Source organism: Dama dama, chromosome 11 (assembly GCF_033118175.1).
Source record: "Dama dama isolate Ldn47 chromosome 11, ASM3311817v1, whole genome shotgun sequence".
In the NCBI taxonomy this organism is placed as follows: domain Eukaryota; kingdom Metazoa; phylum Chordata; class Mammalia; order Artiodactyla; family Cervidae; genus Dama; species Dama dama.
The window spans coordinates 2,467,423-2,482,287 of record NC_083691.1 but is presented as its reverse complement, the minus strand read 5'-3'; the positions used below and the strand labels follow the sequence as shown (position 1 = coordinate 2,482,287).

The window sequence follows — 14,865 nt, the reverse complement described above, 5'->3', positions numbered from 1 at the left end:
TTGCCCTCGGGCTGGCCACTCTCTTCCTTGGGGGCGGCATGTGGTTTGCCCCACGCACAGGCCACTGCCGACCCCCTGCCCCACCCGGAGCATCCCACCCGGGGCATCTGTAAGATCAGGTACCCTAGTTCTGCGCTAACTCACCCAGGAGCCCAGGACGCACTGTCTCTGCTCCCACTGACAGATGGGGAAACTCAGACACTTAAAGCCGGGTGCCAGGGTCACCCAGAGTGCGTCGGGGCCCTGTAGGTGACCCTGGGCCTGTGTGATGGCAGAACCCAGGGTCCCGGCCTCCAGCCCCCCCACGCCAAGGATCTGGGCAGCACCCCCCACGCCTCATGGGGACCGAGCCAGGCCAGCCAGGGAAACGTCTGCAGCCAGGGCTGGGTGCCCCCTCGGCCAGGCCCCCTGCGCACCGTCAGGCTCGCTCACCTTCTGCAGGATGGGAGCGATGCAGGCCCAGTGGCCAGGGGTTCCGTTCTGCCCTCTGCTGTGTGGCTCTGGCCAACCTACTCTCCTTCTCTGGGCCTTCCTCTCCCTGTCCACCCACGGAGAAGGCTCCCCGGGGTCCTGGGGGCGAGGGCTGCTAGGCTGCCAGGCCCGGAGAGCCAGAATGAGGTGTGCCCGCACACGCTCAGTGTGGAGACGGCCTGGGAGGTGGGGGTGCCCGGCCTGAGCCGGCCCCAGGATGCCCCAGGGCTGCACTGCCCGCTGGCCGTTAGGCTCATGTGGCTGTTGAAGCTTAATTGTAAATAAATTAAAATGAGGTAAAATAAAGCATCTGGGTTCTTGGTCACACCAGCCACATTTCAGACGCTCCTCAGCCACAGGGGGCCAGGGCTCCGGTATGCAGGGCCAGGATATCGGCCCATCCATCGGCCTGGAAAGCTCCCCTGGGCTGCTCCACACCAGGGCCGGGTCCCACTGGTGGGACGGGAGCCGCCTGCACCCCCACCTCCCGGCCCCCTCCCCATGGGCCCAGCGACCCCGCTCTGGCCATCACTGGGCCGAGCAGCTGGGCCGGCCAGGGCTGCGGGGCTTGTCCATGGAGGCATGTGGGGCGGGACCAGTCTCCCAGGCCAAGGGAGGTCCCTCCGGCCTCCAGTATGGCCACGAGAAACGCCCAGTAGGCCTCCCAAAGCCTGGGGAGAGCCGGGCTCGGGACCCAAACGCTGTGACTCGCCCGACCATCCAAGGCTTTCTCAGTCCCTGCCCCCCACCCGCCCCAACCCTGTGCTGCTGAAGGAGGAACAGCCCAGGCTTCCTGGGGGCGCCTGCTGCCCTGGACTCCACTGCAGACGAAAACACAGCTTCTCCTTACGGCAAAGAAGCCCTTTCCTTTCCCCTCGGGCTCTTCCAAAATGCACTGAAACCCGGCAGCGGTCTCCCTGGGACATGCACGATTCTATTTTCTCCAGTCTTTCCCCTCCCTCCTCCCCCTCGCCCACCCGGCCTCACGCGTACATTCCACATTTCACTGCATTGTCAGGAGGCTCTTGGATGAAAGGCAGCCCACTGTGTCCCGTGAATCCCTGGCCAGAGACTATGGTATTTGTGGCAGGCTCCTAACGAGGGGACTCTGAGGGCCTTCAGGGGAAGGTTCTACACCCGATCCTGGGCAGCCCTGCTCCGTTCTGACGTCACGGCCCAGAAGGTCTTTGTGTGGGGACCCTCACCCTCCGTCCCCTCCCAGTCCGAGACCGAGGCTTTGCCCTGGGCTTGCATCCTGTGCCTTCTTCCTCTGGAGCCGAGGACGAGGCGGTGGAAAGTAGGAGTGGGGAGGCGAGAGGGGGCAGTTATTTAGGGAGAGGCCTGGGGGGCTCACAGGGCTAGAGGGGGAGCCCAGTGGGGAGCCAAGGAGCAGCACCCACAGGCCAGGCCCCACGTGCAGGGGGCCGACATGTTGGCAGCAGGGCCCTTGGGCCATGAGGAGGGACGAAGGATAAAGCTGAGGGGAGCAAAGGGGGGACACAGCACAGGTCCACGCTGGGCGTCCTGAGGCCGCTCAGGATTGCCACGAGCCCGAGTTCTGGAAGCGGCCGGCAGGCCACCTGGAAGGCTGTCCAGCGCCCCTGGAGGAAAGTGGACGGGCCCCTGCCCACCCGACTCTCCTGCTGGCCCCTGTCCAGCAGCCTGAGCAGGCTGTTAGGGCCCATGCAGGTCCCTGGGCCCTGCACCCAGCAGGGACGTTTGCACCAGTCTGCCAGCACCTGGCCTCTGGTCTCTGCATCTGGCAAGGATGAGGTGCCAGCTTGCTCAATTCCTAGACGCCTCACACTCACGGGGCTGGCGCGGGACCCACTGCCCTCCAGCTGTTGGGAGAGGTGGCAATGGCATTTGGCAAAGGAGAGGCACTGGGGTCAGACTTGAGTGCACCCAGCCCCATGGCCGTGCTCAGAGATGCCCCACTGGCCACACTGCCTGCTCCTCCCCCCGGCCCCCTGGATGCCCCGCTGTCTCCTGCTCGAGCAGCCAGGCGAGGACCCTGGGAGGAGTGAGCGTCTTGTTCGGGTCCCAGGGCTTCTGCCCGGCAAGCCTCTCCAAGCTTATGCTGCGTGACCCCCGGCCAGATGGCTCAGCGCTCACCTGTCCATCAGGGACGGGGGCAGGATGTGCTGGCCACCCTAGGCAAGCGCTCTGTTCTATGACGTGGGGGTGAGCTGAACACTTGGGCCCGTTTGGGCCGGATGGCACCTCTGTGGGGTCCGGGAGGGTCCTTGGCAGGCAGAAGCTCCCCTGGGGGGCCCCCAGGCTGAGGCAGAGCAGCAGAGCACAGGGCCTGCCCCAAACCCCTCTGCAGACAGGGTGGAGGAGGCCCAGCCCGGCGACACCGCCCGGGGCACACAGCAGGTCATGCCCACCCCAGGACCTTTGCATGTGATGGGCTCGCTGACCACATCACTCAAGTCTGACCCCAGTGCCTCTCCTTTGCCAAATGCCATTGCCACCTCTCCCAACAGCTGGAGGGCAGTGGGTCCCGCGCCAGCCCCGTGAGTGTGAGGCGTCTAGGAATTGAGCAAGCTGGCACCTCATCCTTGCCAGATGCAGAGACCAGAGGCCAGGTGCCGGCAGACTGGTGCAAACGTCCCTGCTGGGTGCAGGGCCCAGGGACCTGCATGGGCCCTAACAGCCTGCTCAGGCTGCTGGACAGGGGCCAGTGGGAGAGTCGGGTGGGTAGGGACCCGTCCACTTTCCTCCAGAGGGCGTGTCGCCGCCCTGGGTCCCTGCAGGAGGCTCAGAGCTCCTGGGATGGCTGGCCACACGCGGGCTGAGTCTGAGTGCAGGATGCCCCCTTCACTTGTGTCCTGCTAACAGCCACGCTCAGCCCAGCCTGTGCAGAGCTCTAGGCGGTGCTCAGAGCCACGTGCTCATTCTGCCCAGAGAAACCTTCCAAAACTAAGGCAGCAGAGCGTTTCCGAATTAGGGTGAGGAAGGGCTGGCCCGAGGTCACTGGCTCTGAGGGGAGAGGGCGATACGGTTCAGCCTGAAGCGATGGGGAAGCTCGCTGGGGCTCAGACTTTCCCGAGCTGCCCTTTGGGGTGAAGCGGGTGAGTTGGGGGGCAGCCCATGACAGCCTCCCTCATGTTGGGGGCCAGTGCCATTTCCGGAGGGTTATTTCTCCCCAGCAGAGGGGCAAACATAGGCAGCGAAGGGAGCGTGAACACTTGCTTCCAGGCTCAGGCCCTGAGAGAGGAGTCAAGGTGGAACCTGGGCCGGACCACCCCTTGTCCCGAGCCGCCCCCCAGGGACGGCTGCAGAGTGAACGTGTGCTCAGGCCCTGTCGGGGGGTCCAGGGCCAAACCACAGGGCCCGGGGAGCAGGCCTGCTCCCCTCCTCCCCTCTTCTGGCTCCACAGGGTCCTCTCGGGGTCCCCCAGGCCCTCCCAGGGGCAGGGGGGCTGCTGGCGTTACTGTGCCTGAGTCTTGAGAAAGACAGGCCCCTGACCCCCAGGCTACAGCCTGATGAGGGTCCAGCTATCCCTCCAAAGATCACCCGAAGCACAGACATCTTTCCGTGGCCTTGGCTTTATTAGCCTGACCTGTTTCAGCCCAGCCCCTGGAGAGGGCTGCGTGGCATGGCACCTCTGAAACCAACCCCAGGCCCCCAGGACTTTCTGCACCCCAGTCACCACACGGCTTCCTGCCCGCGTCCCCTCTAGCCCCCTCCCCAGGGGGCTGCCTGGGTCCCGGGGCCGGGTGCCAGTCCCCGCAGGGAAGATGGGCAGTTCTGGAGGCCCTGGGATGGGGACAGGGGTCACCCCATTCCAGGCCCTGGGCGAGGGCAACTCACAGGGACTGGGAGAGCGGGGGATCAGGCCCAGAGCTGAGTCAGACAAGGACAGAGGCCACCCGGGCAGGAGAGACCCGCCAGGTCCGTACCTAGCAGCACCCCTTTGTCTCCGACATGGTGAGCGAGGGGCCCTAGGGGAAACCAGGGCAGGAGAGCACAGTGGGGGTGGCCCAGCTGAGACCCTCCCAGCCCTGCTCCTGGCACTGATTTCAGGGCTGGGAACCCTCTGGGGGTTTCCTCGCGTGAAGACCCGAGAGGTCAAGGCAAGCAGAGCTCACTTTCTGGATTCACCCCTCCTTCCTGGGACCAGGGACCAGACCGTCCTGCCAACCCCGACCTCAGGGACGGTGCCAGTCTGGCACGCCTGCTTTCTGCCTTCACTACTGTGCCCAAGGCAGACAGGACGAATCAGTCCCACACCGTCCCCCGTGCCAGACACACCCACAACCCTCAAGGCTCCCCCGGGCAGCCTGCCCATCAGGGACAGAACACTGGGTGATGCTCTTTGCTGCCCCGCTTTCACGGGGGCCTTCTCCTTTTCAGAAGCTCTCCAGGGCTTCAGGCGTGGTCCCTGAGCCCAAGGCATGGCAGGTGGCTTTTGGGGGGGTGGGGAGGACTCGAGACCCCCCCTTCAGTCAGTGACCACAGAACAGGCCTCCTGGGTCCTCTTTCCACTCCCTCTGTCTGCATCTTTTGGGGGCCATGGCGGTAGCTCTCGACGAAGGGCAGGGGAGCCCACGTTCCGGCCAGGGTCTGGGTCCTGGCACCCGGGGCGGCGCAGGCCACTGGGAATGGGCAGCGTCGGCCGGGGTGGCAGGTCGCCGACCCCCGGACCAGCTGAGGCTCTGCCCGCGGCAGTCAGTAGATCCCCTTCACCCTCTTGTTGTCGGGGTCGAAGGGAGACTTGAGGTGGGCCTGGGCAGCGTAGGTCACCCCCATCCTCTCCAGGGCGTAGTCCCCACTCTTCACAAAGTCCAGGGAGACCTGGTGGGCACAGAGGGGGGCCTGCAGTCACTCAGCGCCCTGCGGGAGCCAGGTTCACGCAGCCTGCCTCCCGGGATGGGGCCACCGTCTCACCCTCTCACGCCCCTCCCTCCTCTGAGTCCAGAAACTGCTCTGAGCCCTGAGCAGGTGGACTCCATGTCCCCGGGCCCCTGAGCTGGACCTGAGCCCCCGGGGTCCAGGGGAGCTGAGGTCTGGCACCGGGGAGACCCTCTCCTGCTGGGCAGCAAGTCCCAACCCGTAACCACCGGTCCCTGGGAGGCGGGCAACCGGTCGGGGAATTTTGGGGTTTATAAATGACGGTTTGGGCAAAATGCTTAGACCTTCTGCACACAGAACAGGCTGCCCCTTCGTCTCATTGCTGAGCCCCCCAAATGAGCCTGTGCACGTGCGTTTCTGTGTGCACACGTGCCAGTGTGGTACATGTGGGTATACCTGTGTGAACACCGAGGTGTGCACACACAACCGTTTGCACACACACGGGGTCTCCAGCTCCAAGGAGCAGAGCGGGTGAGCCCTGCACAGAGCCCCTTTCTGACCATGAGAAGCCTGGAGCTTCCAAAGTCAGATTCTGTCAGAAAGAAAATATAGAAACAGCCACTGGCTATGCCCGGGGAAGACAGGGTCCTGTCAGTCAGTCCCCTCACTGTTCTCTGGTCCCCCCAGGCCCAGCCCACCCAGAGAGGGAGGCAGGGGTGCTTTGGAGAGCCCCAGAGGGGACCGGGGCTCCCCACGGCGGTGTGGGGGCAGGGGCTGGGGGGACTCACCAGCCCACCGCTGGGGTCTCGGATGTAGCCGTAGGCCAGGGTCTTATTGATGGTGAATCCGAAGTCGGCCCTCCGGACGTGGCCCACCACTTGGCCGTTCCTCCAGATGGCCTCCAGCCCGAACATGGGAACTTTCCTGGAAGAAGCAATAGACGGCTGGGACCCCAGAGGCCCTGAGGGGGATCTCCTGCACTTTGCCTGGCCGAGGAGAAAGGACAGAGCCCGCCAGACCACGGGCTCCACTCCTCAGGGCTGGTCTGCTATGAGCCCGCATGCCCCTCACCTGGCCCCCGAGGATGCCGGCGCTCAGGCTTCGAGCACATAAATGGACAGAAAACATCAAAACCAGGACCTGACTTCCGTGTCTCTGGAGGCAGGGCCCCACGGATTTGGAGCTGTCACTCAACTTGTTTTAATCTGACGGCTCTTCTTTTTTGACAGTGTGATGCATCATTTATTAAAAGTATTTTTCTGTGTTACACATAAAATATGAATGCTCGCCATAAAATTTTTGAAAATTTAAAACAGGGAAGAGGAGAGAATTAAACTGCAATCACAGAAACGCCAGAGCCAGAGCGTTTGGTGCAAACCTTGGCCGGCGTGCCTTCTCCCGCCCGAGTCCTCATGCCTGCGGGCAATGGGCCGGGTGCTGGGGATGAGGGGCCCCCAGGGCAGCAGCACCGTGTGGCCCTGCGGGTCCCCGGGTGAAGCCGAGGACTGCACCCAGTGGGGTGTAGGGCGCGGCTGGGCTGGTTACGGTAACCGGAACTGGGGGGACCTTGCACTGAGCTAGTCTGGACAGGGTCTGGGGTGCCTCCCGGTTCAGAGGCCAGGGGTGACAAGGTCTGGGGCCCACAGGTGCAGTGGATGAGGGTGGGGTGGCAGAAGCTTTGCAAATGCATCCTGTCTCCTTTGGACATGTCCTACAAGGGTGCTGTGTCCACGTGAGGAGACAGCCTCAGAGAGGCGCCCTGCCCCGCCCAGGGCCCCAGGGCAGAGCTGCAGCATCCTGGCCACATCCCTCCTTGGGCCTGGACCAGCCAGGCCGCGGCCCCAGGTGGACTCTGCATCCCAGCAGGGAGCCCTGGGGAGGGGCGAGCAGGCCGTGGCTGCTGCTGTCTGAAGCAGCAGGCGCTTTCTGGAGGGCCAGGCGGCAGGAGGGCTTGGCGGACCCCTGCCCTGTCTGCACCCCAAACCAGAGCCGAGTGCTCCCCGGGAGGCGGACAAACAGTCAGGCAGACGGGCAGCCCGATGGGGTCCCAGGGAGGAGCTAGGAGACGACACACCCCAGCTCCGCTCACTCGGCACCCCCAACCCCGGCAGCCTCGAGGCTTCCTTTGAAGGAGCCGAATGTGGGAGAAAGGGCACCGCTGGTGTCAGCTCTCAGCCCCAAACCAACAAGACCCAGAGACGCCCGCTGCCCCGGGGATGGCTGCTACCCAGCTCCACATCGCCCCATCCACGTTCTCCAACACCAGCACCAGGGACCCGGGGACGACCCGGGCTCAGCTCCCAGCACGTAAGGGCGGCATGCTCAGAGCTGCCGGGGAGGTGGGGGTGGGGGAGTGGTGGGGGGAGGCAGGGGAGAGGTGGGGGGAGGCAGGGGAGAGGTGGGGGTGGGGCAGAAGAGATCGGGACCCCCACAAGGCTTCCTTCCACTCCGGCCACGGGCCTGGGCGAGAACCGCTCTGCCCCTGGGACCCGGTGGTCCTCGTCTGTCGGGGGGCTGGTGGCCCCAGCCTGGCCCCTCCCCCCGGGGGCCCCTCCCGGGCTGTGGGGAGGCTCTGCCCAGGACACGGGGTGAGGGCAGCGCCCTGACCAGCAGCCACATCGGGGGGCCTCGGCCGGAGCCTCCCACAACGCCCGTGTGGCTCGGCAGGGCTCCCCCTTTCAGAACACGTGTTTGGAGGAACTTCCCAGCCGTCCAGTGCTTAGGACTGCAGGTTTCCCTGCCAAGGGCACAAGTTCAGTCCTTACGTGGGGAACTAAGATCCTGCAAGCCGCATGGTGCAGCCAAAATAAACACTGTGAAACGAGACCTGTGTTTGCTGAGGGCTGCCCTGTCCGCTCCCTACCGACCACCACCAGCACGCGCCCGGTTTGCCCCCGGCCTGGTGCTGGTGGGATCTGAGTTGCAGCCCCGGCTTCAGAGTCGGGCCTGCTGTGGACCCAACCCTGCCTCATGGGTCCCAGTCTCTTCCCTGTCGGGGGCTGCGGTGCACGCTCTGGGAGAGGGTGTCTGGCCTGCTGGGAAAGGGGGAGCCCAGAATCACCGTCCCTCGCGTCTGCATGGCCGCTCCGTGCTCCCGGTGGCCCCAGCCCTAGCGGTACTCACTCGTCCACGGTGAAGCCCAGCAGGCGCCGGCGGAGGCCCTCGGCCTGCTGCTTCTCCAGGGCCTCGCGCCCCAGGAAGGGGATGGAGGACTTGAGCTTGCAGGTGAAGGCCAAGCCTGCCTCCAGGGGGCTGTCATCAGCCCGGAGGTCGGCGTGCCAGTGCCGGTAGCCTGGAGTGGGGGAGGCCACAGGGTCACTGTCCAGCGGGGGTGGGGACTTCAGGAGACGCCTCAGGAGGTGCCCCCCCATCACACCCTCAGCCTAGACCCGCCATGACTTGGGCTTTCTGGGGGCTGGGAGCATCGTCAGTCACAGGAGGCGCCCTGGCTGAGCCCCGGAGTCAGACCACCCCCAGCAGCATCGCCGCGCATCTCTGCCATCAGGCTGGAGGCCCTGGGGAGGGGCAGCAGCGGGCGAGGCAGCTCGAAGTGCCCCCCTTCCTGCTCTGATGGTCTTCAGCTCTCTCTGGGAATCTCAGCGCTGAATCCAAATCTGGCTCTGGACCCACTTCCCCTGGGAGATACCTCCCCTGTACCCCCCTCCCAAGAGTGCTGGGGTCAGAGATCCCAGCACCATCCCCAGGCCTGCGTGGAGGACCTGGTACAAGGCCAGTGAAAGGGCTCTGGGGAAACAGTCTGTGTGGGGGTACGGGGCGGCCCGGCACGGCAGGAAGGGAGCACGGAGATGTTTGGGGGCCAGTTAACAGCCTCCAGCGAGGCTCAGCACCCCACCTGCGGTCCGGGACCCGCACACACCTTTCTCGATGCTCAGAGAGTCAATGGCCCGGTAGCCGGCATTGACGAGGCCATGCTTGGCCCCCGCGGTCATCAGCGCCTGGTACACGGGCAGGCAGGACGGCCTTGGGGTGTGCAGCTCCCAGCCCAGCTCCCCCACGAAGGACAGCCTCACGGCCCGGACCTGGGGGCGAGGCACAGCTCAGACCCGGGCCAGGGTGGAGGTCCGGCCACCACCGATGGGTGGACACTTCCGACCGCCACCACTAATAGCCGGACTTGGGCCCAGGCCACAGGCCACCAAGAAATGGGGCCTGCTGGCGAGAGTCCTCAGGAGTGCTCTGGAAATCTTCGAAAGGAAGAGGTGTTGTCATTGGGAGTGGAAGTGGACACATGGTTCCCAGGCCACAGCTTGTCTCCTAAATGACCGTAGGAGTGTCCTGGGGCCTCGGTAGCCAGGGGCAGAGACCCACAGAAGTGAGCTCTCTGCCAGGTCTAAGGCCCGAAGTCCAAAACCAGGGTGTGGGCAGGGCCGCACTTCCTCTGGAGGCTCCGGGGCGGGTCCCTCCTGCCCCTTCCCTCTCCCGGGGGTCCAGGCTCTGCTGACGTGGACGCATCACGCTGGCCTTGGCCTGTGTCTCCTCCGTGTCTGTGTCTCTCTGTCTCTCATCAGGACACTGGCTGCTGGGTGGAGCCCCCCCTCACCAGGGTGCTCTTATCCCGCAATCCTCACCGTCATCGAATCAGCAAAGCCCCTGATCCCAAGGTCCCGTTCCCAGCCCGGGGGTGATGTGTCTTTAGGGGGCCACCATTCAATCACTGCAGTGACCTTGGGCAAGACTCTTGGCCTCTCTTTGGCCTCTAAATGGGGTCGGGAACCTGGCTTTGTCTGTCTTAGGAAGCTCTGAGGGGGTGTCCTCGAGGAAGGATGGGGAGTCAACCACACCACGATGAGTCACAGCACCTGCACTTAGTGCATTCAGGGGCAGCGGGAGGGGGCAGCCGGGCGTCGGGCGAGTGTCCTGGTCGCCCCCCACCCAAATGGACCTCAGTCAAGAGCTAGGATCTGAAGGCGGGTACAGCCTCTGTCCCCCAGGCCTTGAGTCTTGGAAGGACACAGCCAGACGCCAAAGCCGGCTCCAGGGCAGGCAGGGGGAAGGACCCTGAGGCAGGCACAGGCCAAGCTGGGATCTTGAGCGGGGTTTGCTGTCACGGACAGGCCTTCCAGACAAGCGGAAGAGTGGGTGCAAAGGCGCAGAGCTGGAGCAGGTGTGAGCGTTGTCGGGGTGGGGGCGGGGGGAACAGGTAAGAAGGCTGGCGGGTGGGGCCGGAAGGGTCTCGTCAACAGGCTGCCGACACTGGGCCACTAAAGCACTGCCCAGGCTGGGTTCACAGGCCAGGGAAGGGACCTCGGGCCCCCAAACCCCATGGAAGGGACGGTGCCATTCACGGAGCGCCCCTGGGCCTCCTCTTTGTAGACATCACTACAAAAACTTCCCGGGGATGAAGTAGAAACAGGGGCTCCGGAGACAGCCCACCCAGCCCGCGCACACACAGTGCTGACATGGGGACAGCTGGTCTCTGGGCGAGCGTGTCCCTCAGCCTGAGACCCATGCCAGCGGCCACATGGAGGCCACGAGCAGGAGCGGGGGAAGCCTGGCCCGGCAGCCTGGCTTTTCCTGCCCGGCTGGTTGATGCTGGGTCGCTTGTACACTCAGCACCTGCTGGTTGCTTCCAGCCTGCGGGCAAACCCTTGAACACCCAGTGTCCCCGCGTGCGGGGCCGGGCACAGCCCTGTCCAGGTCACAGAAGGGACAGGGGCCGCAGCCGGCCACAGTGCTCCCAGAGGCGGAGGACCTGATCCCATCACTGCTCTGAGCCCAAGGGGCTGCCCAGGACAGCTCCCGCGGCGATAAGGTCAGCAGATGGAGAGCCGGCCCGCTCTCCCGAATGACTTGAAATCACAGCCGCTGGGAGGGCTGGACTCAGAAAGCTTTGGAAAGGCACACATCTGCTCTGAGCTGCCATGTGCCCGGGGCCTCTCAAAAAACTCAGAATTGACTCAGAAAACGTACTGTTGATATTTCCCTGCTCCCCTGGTGCAAGCCGTGGGCCCCTGACAAAGACTGCCTTGTCAACGGGGTTCTAATTTTAGACAGACCACGGAGGAGCTTGGGGCTCAAAGCCAATCTCATTTCAAACAGGAAAAAAATCATTTTTAAAGCTCACCCATTAATGGGCCCAGGACTGCGGGTCTTGTCAGACACACTCCCTCCCCCAGTTAAGTCAGGCTCTCGAGTGAATTCAGGGGTGGGATGGAGCGACCTGGCCCCTTCCCCAGCTCCCAGGAATCCAACGAGGCTGGGAGGCCGGCCGGCGTGCTCTCCATTACAGCCCTGTGGGCAAGCCCGGCTCTCAGGGGGCTGAATAAATACTTCCCAGACGGAGCGGGCAGACAGGTGCAGAGGGCCAAAGCTCTGCTGTCCAGCAAAGCGAGGGGAAGGCCTTCGGGATTCCTAGTGACTTTCTAAGTTGCCAGCATCACTGGTTCTCGAGACCTCTTGTGTTTTTCTCTACTGAAGCTGTGGATTTAGGCGAGCCCTGGGGTCTTCTGAGAGGGTCACAGACTGAAGGGACAGGCCAGGCACGAGCGCATCTGGAACTTGGGCTCAGAGTCAGCCGGACCCACGGGCCGGCCTCCCCAGCCCCAGTGCCCACATCTGATAAACGGGGGTGAGCATCAAGCTCATGGAAGGCAGGTGCCTGGTACCGCCCTCTGCCAGTCAGCGTCAGCTTGGATCAGCTTTAAAAGCGAGCCCCAAACCCTCTGCAAAATAGCTGCACCCTGTTCTGGGAACCATGGAGAGTGGAAGGGACCACAGAGATGCAAAAGGTCACTAGGAAAGGCCTGAAACTAGGATTTGTTTAAACCCTTTTGTGACCCCCAGGACTCCCCTGATACGGTTAGAACCAACAAACCAAGTCAGCAAGGTTGCAGGATACAAAATCAACACTCAAAAGTCAGCTGCATTTTTATACTCTAACAATAGACCAACTGAAAAGGAAATTAGAAAAAATTCCATTTACAGTCACACCAGAAAGAATAAAATACTTAGGAATAAACCTAACCATGGAGGTGAAAGACTTGCACGCTGAGAACTACAAAACACTGCCAAAAGAAATGAAAGACACAAATGGAAAGACAGCTCTTCTGTTTGTGGGTTGGAAGACTGAATATCACCAAGATACCAGTATTACCCAAAGTGATCTACAGATTCAATACAATCTGTATCAAAATCCAGTGACTTTTTTTTTTTTTTTTTTGCAGAAATAGAAAATTTCACCCTAACAGTTACATGAGTGACCTCGAATAGCCAAACAATCTCAGAAAAGAACAAGGCAGAAGACTCACTTCCTCATTTCAAAACTTATTACAAAGCTGCCACAATCAAAACAGTGCTACTGGCATGAAATCAAACAGACAAATGGAATAGAAAAGAGAGCCCAGAAACAAACCCTCATGTAAATACCTAGTGACCTTTAACAAGGAATCTAAGACCATTGGGACTTCCCCGGCAGCTCAGTGGTAGAGTCTGCCTGCCAATGCAGGAAACGGAGGTTCAGTCCCCGAGTGGGGAAAATCCCTTGGAGGAAGAAATAGCGACCCACTCCACTATTCTTGCCTGGGAAAATCCCGTGGACATTGGAGCCTGGCAGGCTACAGTCCAAGGGGCCACAAAGAGTTGGACACAACTGAGCGTGCACACAAGCCTGCATGCCATGACTGTTCCATGGGGTAAGGACAGTGATCGGCAAACTGAACCTTCTCTTCTACCACATACACCATACATGCATGTTAACTCAAACCGAGTTAAAGCCCAAATGCGAGCCTGCAGACTGTGAAAACCCTAGAAGACAATACAGAGGAAAGCTTCATGACTCTGGACTTGACAATGATTTCCCAGATATGATACCAGAGGCAAAGGCAGCAAAGAGCAAAATGAGCTAAACGGGATTCCAGCAAATGTAAAAGCTTCTGTGCTTCAAAGGATGCAACCCACAGTGAAAAGTCAACCTACAGAATTGGAGAAAACATTCAAAAGTCCTGTATCTGATAAGGGGTTAGCATCCAGAATATATAAAGAACACCTACAATTCAACAAAAACAAAGCAACCCGATTAAGAAATGAATTAAGAACTTGAATAGACATTTTACCAAAGATCTACAAATGGCCAACAAGCATATGAGAAGATGGTCAATGTCACGAAACATTAGAGAAACGTCAATCAAAACCACAATGAGATATGACTTCTAAGCCATTAGCATTTCAAAGAAAACAGAAAATAATCAGTGTTGGCAGGAATATGAAGGAATCGGAACCCTTGGGCGCAGTTGGGGGAATGCAAAATGGTGCAACTGTTAGGAAAAACAGTATGGTGATTTCTCGGAAAACTAAAAATAGAACTACCGTATGTCCAGCAATCCCACGTCTGGGTGTATATGCAAAAGAGCTGAAGGGTGGAACAAGGAGCTGGTCTGGCCCCGCACCTCCCGGGCAGCAGCAGACAATAGGCAGCTGGAGCAGGGCGTTGTGCGAGGTCCTGCTGGGAGCAAGGCCCTTCTCTGCTCGGCTCTGCTGGGTGACCACTCAGGAATCACCAGGGCTTGCCCAGGGCCCATCTTTCCAGTGGCCGGGTGACCCACAGAGGAACGAACTGCTTCTAAAGCTAGCAGGAGCCCCCTCTGAGGCTCAGACTCCTGGGCTGGGGAACAGAGACCCGATGGGACCCCTCGATGAACAGAGACCATGCTGGGGGTGGGGAGGCAGGCCCGTCAAGCCCCAAACATCTGCGCGAGCAGCACTCCTGCTGTGCGGGTCTTCTCCAGTCTGAATTTGCTCAGAGACCCTCTCCTCATTGGAAGGACTGATGTTGAAGCTTTAAGTTCAATACTTTGGCCACCTGATGTGAAGGGCTGACTCACTGGAAAAAACCCTAAGGCTGGGAAAGACTGGGGGCGGGAGGAGAAGGGGACGGCAGAGGATGAGATGATTAGATAGCATCATTGATTCAATAGACATGAATTTGAGGAAACTCTGGGAATTAGTGAAGGACAGGGGAGCCTGGCGTGCTGCAGCCCGTGGAGCCGCAAAGAGTCTGACACGACTTAGCGACCGAACAACAACAGCATCCTCTCCTTTAGGAAGATTCTGGGTTTCAGGCCCCTCCACCCAGGACCTGTGAGGCCCTGGAGGGAGTTATGCAGGAGGCTAGGGGTCCCCGCTGCTGAGAGAGGATTGTCCCCTCTGCCTGTCACCTGCTTCACTCTAGGTGGCAACTGAGATGGTCAGCGAGACGCGGTGAGGGAGCGCTCTCCCCCACATGGACGGAGCTGTGTGTGCATCAGCCTTGGCTGCAGCAGCCTTAAAGCTTATCTGCCTTGTAAGGACAAGGATGGAATCCGGAACACAAGTATCAGATGCCTCTGAGCCCCCAGCCCCAGGGCTCTGCACACGTCGCTGGTCAGTAATGTCTGTCATTCCACACGGAGTCTCCTGCCCCAGACGCAGGTGGCAAACCCAGCAAGATGAAGCTTCTAGCCACACTTTCCACAAACACCTGTGTTCCAACATCGCGGGGGGGCCCCTGCATCACCCCAGGATCCGGGCCCTCCTCAGTCCTCAGGGTGCTGCCTGGCCATCCTGGCATTCACACCTGACACGGGGCGGTGAGGGCCA

General features: G+C 61.3%; 1 protein-coding gene across 5 annotated transcripts in view; it reads right to left on the bottom strand.

Moving 5' to 3' along the window:
- Window positions 1-4,025: 4,025 nt before the first annotated feature.
- The window catches only part of SARDH (sarcosine dehydrogenase), a 68,545-nt gene continuing 57,705 nt past the window's right edge, over window positions 4,026-14,865 (bottom strand). For 3 of the 5 annotated variants that reach the window (XM_061154207.1, XM_061154204.1, XM_061154205.1), the window contains 4 exons: window positions 9,149-9,311; window positions 8,395-8,563; window positions 6,060-6,195; window positions 4,026-5,274 (listed from right to left, as the gene is read on the bottom strand). In XM_061154207.1, the coding sequence (XP_061010190.1) occupies window positions 5,149-5,274; window positions 6,060-6,195; window positions 8,395-8,563; window positions 9,149-9,311 (594 nt within the window). In that variant the 3' untranslated portion in view covers window positions 4,026-5,148. The remainder of the gene's footprint in view (window positions 5,275-6,059; window positions 6,196-8,394; window positions 8,564-9,148; window positions 9,312-14,865) is intronic. The other 2 variants (XM_061154206.1, XM_061154209.1) reach the window with 2 other exon arrangements.